Source organism: Tachysurus fulvidraco, chromosome 24 (assembly GCF_022655615.1).
Source record: "Tachysurus fulvidraco isolate hzauxx_2018 chromosome 24, HZAU_PFXX_2.0, whole genome shotgun sequence".
In the NCBI taxonomy this organism is placed as follows: Eukaryota; Metazoa; Chordata; class Actinopteri; order Siluriformes; family Bagridae; genus Tachysurus; species Tachysurus fulvidraco.
Genome location: NC_062541.1, coordinates 3,363,135 through 3,370,634, shown reverse-complemented (window position 1 = coordinate 3,370,634; position 7,500 = coordinate 3,363,135). Strand labels below are relative to the sequence as shown.

At 44.1% G+C, this 7,500-nt stretch overlaps 2 protein-coding genes across 11 annotated transcripts in view; one reads left to right on the top strand and one right to left on the bottom strand.

Moving 5' to 3' along the window:
- qtrt1 (queuine tRNA-ribosyltransferase 1) overlaps nt 1-3,985 on the bottom strand; it is a 10,789-nt gene extending 6,804 nt beyond the window's left edge. The window contains exons 1-5 of one of the 3 annotated variants that reach the window (XM_047808278.1): nt 3,908-3,985; nt 2,464-2,532; nt 1,998-2,136; nt 1,118-1,312; nt 267-405 (exon numbers count right to left, since the gene is read on the bottom strand). In XM_047808278.1, the coding sequence (XP_047664234.1) occupies nt 267-405; nt 1,118-1,312; nt 1,998-2,136; nt 2,464-2,532; nt 3,908-3,970 (605 nt within the window). In that variant the 5' untranslated portion in view covers nt 3,971-3,985. Of the gene's footprint in view, nt 1-266; nt 406-1,117; nt 1,313-1,997; nt 2,137-2,463; nt 2,533-3,052; nt 3,421-3,907 lie in introns of those variants that run through there. The other 2 variants (XM_027176500.2, XM_027176499.2) reach the window with 2 other exon arrangements.
- Nucleotides 3,986-5,596: 1,611 nt separating this feature from the next.
- The window catches only part of dnm2a (dynamin 2a), a 50,165-nt gene continuing 48,261 nt past the window's right edge, over nt 5,597-7,500 (top strand). For 7 of the 8 annotated variants that reach the window (XM_047808178.1, XM_047808177.1, XM_047808173.1 and 4 more), the window contains exons 1-2: nt 5,597-5,734; nt 5,872-6,182. In XM_047808178.1, the coding sequence (XP_047664134.1) occupies nt 6,022-6,182 (161 nt within the window). In that variant the 5' untranslated portion in view covers nt 5,597-5,734; nt 5,872-6,021. Of the gene's footprint in view, nt 5,735-5,858; nt 6,183-7,500 lie in introns of all 8 variants that reach the window. The other variant, XM_047808172.1, reaches the window with a different exon arrangement.

Genomic DNA, 7,500 nt, shown 5'->3' with positions numbered 1-7,500 from the left:
ACACAGACAGGGAGAATACATGATACATGATGTAGTGCCCTAAAGCTCCAGATGTATTTCCCCCATCACCCCAATGTGTTATCCTTTATATTTGCACTTTTACCCCCTGGCCCTCAGACAGTCTGCCACTGGGGTTCCTTGTACTTTAAAGGTTTCTTTGTTTCATTTTTTTTAATTCTGGAATTGCTTAGAAACCTCAGCTGCTTCATACAAGCTACACGTGGCAGAATCCGTGGCCTTGGAAACGGGGATGTGAGTTTTTTTACCCGACGCCCATCAGGTAGCGAGGCTTCTCTCTGGGCAGGTGGTCTGTACTGAGGGTCACCATCTTCCAGAAATCGTCCTTCTCCTCTCCACCACTCAAACCACCGATGGCAAAGCCGGGAACGTCCCTCTTTGTCATCTCTGTAGGATAAACACACACACACACACACACACACACACACACACACACACACACACACAGCAGATGAAAAATGTCCATACTGAAATGTCTGGGATGCAACAGGATCAATCATCAATCTACCACCTGACTAAACTTTGTCTTTACTGGGGATGCAGTCACACCGTCTCCTTCCTCCTGCCACATCTCCTTCCTCCTGCCACATCTCCTTCCTCGTCTCCTGTCAAGTCTACTTCCTTGTCTCACTCCTTGTCCCTTTCCTCCTGCCCCGTCTCCTTCCTCGTCTCCTTCACCTCTCCTTCTTCCTGTCCCGTCTAATTCCTCGTCTCCTTCCTTGACTCTTTCTTCCTGCCCTGTCTCCTTCCTCCTTCCCTGTCCTCCTGTCTCCTTCCTCCTGTCTCCTATCTCTTTACCTTCATCTCAGATGAGGATGACAGCGTTCATCCTCCACATCCTCTTCACTTCCTTGCAGGATGACGGTGTTGTGTGACGATTCCTCGACTCTTACATGCTTTACACTTCCCACTAGGAGCTTGTTTTTTTATTCGTGCCTCCTGTTGAGTTTATTCATCTAACTATTGTTTCTCACTGTCTAGTTATTTTGTACGTGTGTAATTCCGAACATCTAGAGATTTCTGAATCAATAAGTGTATTATTTAAAAACAACCCCTAGGTTAAATAAAAAAGGAGCAGAGGGACTCGGACGGCACTCACCATCCAAACACGCCCTCCGTAGCTCGGCGTTAAGGCCTCCCTGAATGATGGCGAACAGGTTTTGTCGGTGTGGGTTTTGATTGGCGGCGATGCAGCGGTCGAGCCAGCGCACCGAGCGGTGCATGGCTTCCTCCACCCTCGGCCCAGTTACGGTGCTACTGACCACATCGTCAAGCTGCATCATGATGTCCGAGCCTGCACGGAAACACAAAAATAATGAAAAGCTCAGCTGGTGAGATTTTACATGTATGATGCTAGCACTGACTACTAGGTTCAAGGACTACAGGGTTCACTGCTACTGGTATGCGATGTAACTGTTGCCACCATTTACAATGAAATTAGATGCATTATTAACAGCATATGCGGTTGTTCATTCATTCATTCATTCATTCATTCATCTTCTACCGCTTATCTGAACTTCTCGGGTCACGGGGAGCCTGTGCCTATCTCAGGCGTCATCAGGCATCGAGGCAGGATACACCCTGGACGGAGTGCCAACCCATCACAGGGCACACACACTCTCATTCACTCACACACTACGGACAATTTTCCAGAGATGCCAATCAACCTACCATGCATGTCTTTGGACCGGGGGAGGAAACCGGAGTACCCGGAGGAAACCCCCGAGGCACGGGGAGAACATGCAAACTCCTCACATACAAGGTGGAGGTGGGAATCGAACCCCCAACCCTGGAGGTGTGAGGCGAACGTGCTAACCACTAATCCACAGTGCCCACTCATATGCAGTTGTTTCCACTGAAATAATATCACCAGTCGTTCCACCTGTTTCGACTCCTGAAAACATTCGGACTTATTTATTTAGTCGGGCTCGAGGATCTGTGCTTTACTTTAACACTCTGCTCAGGAGCAGGACTCATACCGAGGCTGTTCTGTATGCCGACAGACTGCTCGGGGGTGAGCAGGATCTCCTTTCCGTCGTACGGCGAGCGGAACAGAACTCCCTCCTCCGTCACCTTGGACAGCTCCACTAGAGACACCATTTGAAAACCTCCGCTGTCCTGACGAGAAGAGCGGAAAGGACAAGTTACGGTTTCTGTACTGTAACCATTTCTCACTAGGTCATTTGTTAAAAGGGGCGGTTTGGAGTTTTTAGTGCTTACTGCTGCTGACTAGAAGAAGTCCCTCTAAAATTCGTACACAGTATGTATAATTTAAAGTAGAGGTAGAGTACGTAGCACGTAGAGTGAGTGCGTAGTGTGTAGTACGTCGTTTGGGATGTAGCTGCAGTTTCCTTCACACTGTAAATGACTTTAAATGTGTTCAGTGTAAGCTTTCTCTGAGCATTCAGCTTTCCTCTTCATTTCTAACCACGATATTCAGCTTACCGTCAGGAGGTTTCGCTTCCAGTTCATGAATCCGTGCAGGCCGTTGGCTTTCTCGATCAGCTCAGGACCCTGACACACACACACACACACACACACACACACAAACACAGGAGAAGAAACTAAATGTAGATAGATACACACACACTATCCAATCAAAGTACAAATCACACACAAGGACAGGTGGCAAAACTGTAGTGTTTTCTTGCTTCGGTAACTTATCAGAAACTTAAAACACCAATCATTAATGCTGTGTGTGTGAAATTTTCTGCCCCTCCTCATTCCTTTTATGTCATCAGTGAGATTTTATGATGTAATGCATCTCAACACTAGTGATTTCTCTCATCAGGACATCTCACATCCCAGCCTTGCTTCTTGCTTCTCCAAACAATGATTGTGTTCTTCTTGTCTTTAGGTGATTTATCGTATATCACTCAGTTTGATAAAGTAACTTGCTTTAAGACATTTATGTGATGCAGAAGCTACAAATACAAAAGCTCCTGTTGATGTTTCTTTATCTCTGAAAGACAGAAAGGACTCCATGCTGTGTTACACTACAATCTGAGCCTATAGTGACACTTTATTCACGTACCGGCCTCATGCCCAAGTGGTACGTGTTTCCGAGACAGATTTGACAGTCCAGCTGTTCCAGCTGCTGCGCAGTGATTCCCTTCATGGTGCCCTGCGTGCCGACCGGCATGAACACCGGCGTGTTAACGCTGCCGTGGGGAAGTGTGAGCACACACGCCCGCGCCTTGGTTACAGGACACTCCGCTACAATCCGGAGAGCAAGAGGCAAAGACGAGGAAACCGATTTAACAGCTGCCATGTCAGGTTTACACTCGCATGTGTCACGATCTGTGGGCGCCGCCATTTTGAATAGCTTCTACAATATCCGCGTTCACGCTAAACCCCGCCCCCTGCGCACTGATTGGCTGGATTGGTTAGCGTTACCCAGTGCTGGTCTGCTTCTCCTTCTCCTTCTCCTTCTGCTTCTGCTTTTTCTTTTTCTTCAAATCGGTCATTTCAAATTTAAAGTTTAAAAATTGAAATATACCTAGAAAATTTATGCATACCATTATGCATAAAAAGTTTAAATGAGCGCGTTTAAAAACCAACCAGCCAATCAAAACGCAGGAGACTAAAAAATATAATCAGTTCCTATATCAGAACATACTGTATATACGTTATCAGAAACGTGTCTCCTATTTGTTTTGTATGAATTTTGTATGATTTAAAATTTTTTTTAAAGTTTAATAATTCTTAGTTTTTCGTTTTTTCAGCATTTTCTTTTTTTAGTATTCTCAGATTTTACTTTTAACGTAATATTAATCAATTCATTAATAATTACTTATGACTTGTTCTGTCATTTTATTATTCATTATTAATCATTAATCATTAATGTCCTTTCCCCATTGCTCTTCTCCCTGTACACAAATGACTGCACCTCTAATGACCCCTCTGTCAAACTCCTGAAGTTTGCAGACGACACCACACCGATCTGCCTCATCCAGGACGGTGACGAGTCTGCTTACAGACTGGAAGTTGAACGGCTGGCTGTCTTGTGCAGTCCTAACAATCTGGAGCTGAACACGCTCAAGACAGTGGAATTGATAGTGGACTTCAGGAGAAACCCCCCTGCTCTCCCCCCACTAACCATCATGGACAGCATTGTTACAGCAGTGGAGTCATTCAGATTCCTGGGAACCACAATCTCCCAGGACCTGAAGTGGGACATTCACATTGAGTCCATTGTGAAAAAGGCTCAGCAGAGGTTACTTCCTTCACTAGCTGAGGAAGTTCAACCTGCCACAGGATCTGCTGAAAGAGTTCTACACTGCCATCATCGAATCCATCCTCTGCACTTCAGTGACTGTTTGGTTCAGCTCAGCCACCCAATCCGACCTCAGAAGACTACAGAGGGTAGTCTGGACTGCTGAGCGAATCATTGGCACAACTCTCCCCACTCTCCAAGATCTGTACTTCTCCATAGTGAGCAAAAGGGCAAAGTCAATCACTCTGGACCCCTCACATCTAGCACACTCCCTCTTTGAACTGTTGCCATCTGGTCGACGCAACAGAGCCCTGAACACCAGAACTACCAGACATACAGTAGGAATAGTTTCTTCGCTCAGGCAATCCATCTGATGAACAATTAACATACACGGAACACACACTATTCTCACACACTATTTACTTAAAACATATACTATGTATATTTCACACTTGTACATTTGTACATACAAATTGCCCATATTGTATATTTCACTTGCTCATTTCTCACTTGTACATTTGTACATACAATTTGTCTATATTGTATATGTCATTCTGCTACACTGTGCAGCTTCTGTCACTATAACAAATTCCTCGCATGTGAAAACATGCCTGGCAATAAAGCTGTGTCTGATTCTGATTCTGATTATTATTATCTAAAGTGAGTGACGTGACATACGGTTAAGTACGGTGACCCATACTCAGAATTCGTTCTCTGCGTTTAACCCATCCAAAGTGCACACACACAGAGCAGTGAACACACACACACCGTGAACACACACCCGGAGTAGTGGGCAGCCATTTATGCTGCGGGAGTAGTTGGGGCGTTCGGTGCCTTGCTCAAGGGCACCTCAGTCGTGGCCGGCCCGAGACTCGAACCCACAACCTTAGGGTTAGGAGTCAGAATCTCTAACCGTTATCATTATTATTATTATTATTATTATTATTATTATTATTATTATTATTATTATTATTATTATTATTATTTTAAATTTTGCTAAACCGAAAAAACATCTTTAAAAATCTATTTTTTAAAATTTTAAATTATTGTTTATAATTAAACAATTTAACCATGAACCTCCTAAAAACAGGGCATCTCATTAAAAATGTAACTATAATGTTATAAAGAAATGAAGGTTAAAACATGTTTTGTTCCCTACAAACACGGCATGTTTAATGTTTATTTGTATGTCTGTATTCTCATTTATTTGAGCGAAAGGAAAATAGCTGGTTTTAATAAATAATAAACTACACTACGTCTCCATTGGTGTTCGGTCAACGTGACTAACGTGAGAAAGGCAGTTCACTTGTCCAATCGTATTGCGCACGCCTTGCGCTTGAGAGAACAGTGAACCAATAGGAAGAAAGAAACAAACCCGGAAGAATTCGAAAGGACCAATCGACGTTCAGACTGTTTGCTTGACAGGGGGCGGGGCTTCTAGTCACCGGCAGAGAGTCGGATGTCGCCTGACCGGATGGTAGCTGGAAGTTTTTTTGTATTGTGAGTTTTTATTTATTTTTTTATTAAACTCCGATTGTCTGCGTTTAAATTAACCTCGTCAGAGCTACAGACAGTAACGTTTGGTTACAGTAAATGATTCTTAATTCCCCTTAAATTATTTAAGTGTGTGTTTTCAGTGACAGACCGATGACTGAAAGTGATTAAAGGAAGGAACTTGGAAGTAAACTGAGCGAATTAGACGAGCCGAATCGAGCGGAGCCGATTCCTACCGAGCGAAGCCGAACCGAGCCGAGTCCTAGCGAGCGGAGCCGAGCCCTGCTGCAGCCATGGGGAACCGGGGGATGGAGGACTTGATCCCCCTGATTAATAAACTTCAGGATGCTTTCAGTTCCATCGGGCAGAGCTGTAATTTGGATTTACCCCAGATCGCCGTGGTGGGAGGACAGAGCGCCGGAAAGAGCTCAGTTTTGGAGAATTTCGTCGGCAGGTTGGTTTCGTTATGATTCTGCTTTAACTTGTTAAACCTGAACTAAACCCTGCTAATGGACGACTCTCTCAGGGTCCCACGGCGTGTCCGCTCGGTTTATACGCTTTGTTTTCCTTCCCCTTCCGTACACTTCGTCGTTGTTTGTCTTTAAGCACTCGATTGTCACCGACTCGTTGTGTTTTGTTGTATCAGACGCACAGACGCCATTTACGCAGTTGACGTAAGCGTCGTCCTTTAGAAGCCGCCGAGCGGAGGCACGTAAACTGCGCACGATGCGGAAGCGGCGTAGTGAAGCGACAGGCAGCAGAGCTGAAGGTGGCCTGTTTGTATGCGGGCCTTGAAATGTGATCACAATCATCATGTGCATGTTGGGTGGAAGGTTCAGGGTTTTATTACACGTGCAAACTTCTAGTGCACAATGTCTAGTAGTTTAAGTTTAAGCTAGAAAGTCAGTTAACATATTCATTAATTAATGAATGAATTAATAATAATAGTATTGTGTGTCTTCTATTTCTATAGAGAACATTTTTCAGAGAGAGTTGTTTTTATATGTGTATAATAATAGTTCTCGTTTTATTTCCTGTAGAATTCTTAAATTAAAACTTTCCGATGACTCGTCGTGTACTTTCTTCGTTTTCGTCCAATCGAATGCTTGCTGGATTAGCATAAGTCCCGCCCCCTGAGGTTTATCTTGCTTTACAGTAGCAGGTTGTTCACAGCAATGTTTTTTTTTTTTATCATCACTTCACTTACTATTCCTATTTTTTAACTATGCCTCGGTGTAGAAAAATGTCTCTCGTTTTAACAGAGGGAGTCGGAGAGCTTATGCGGTTCGTCGATGTCGGAACATCGCGACTTCGGACCTATACAGAGCAGAATTCCGTCTTAGAAGATAGATAAACACGTAGAGCTCTACTCCGAAAGCATATGGTGTCTAATCGAATAGCGAACAGAAAAACCTCCACGGCCAGAAAAACTGCTCTTGTCGAACTTTTTGCTGAACTGTTCATCAGTACGAAATAGTTGGAATAGCTGCTCATGTTTGTTTTGACTTGGCAGTGGTGTGGCTTGGCGTATGCCGAATGTTGTCGACTGCACTTTGACACGTTGTCACTATAACTTCCTGTTTCACAAAGAGATCACCAACACACAGAATCACATCGTGCTCTCGAGCCGTGTCTGATTATTCTGAGCAGATCTAATACGGGGTATACTTCGCGCACGTACGTCCTGTATATATCTTTCTTAGCTGCATAGCGGCGCCACGTACGTGAAGTGTTTTTGCATAACGTTAAAAGATAAGAGCAGAGCAAAATAG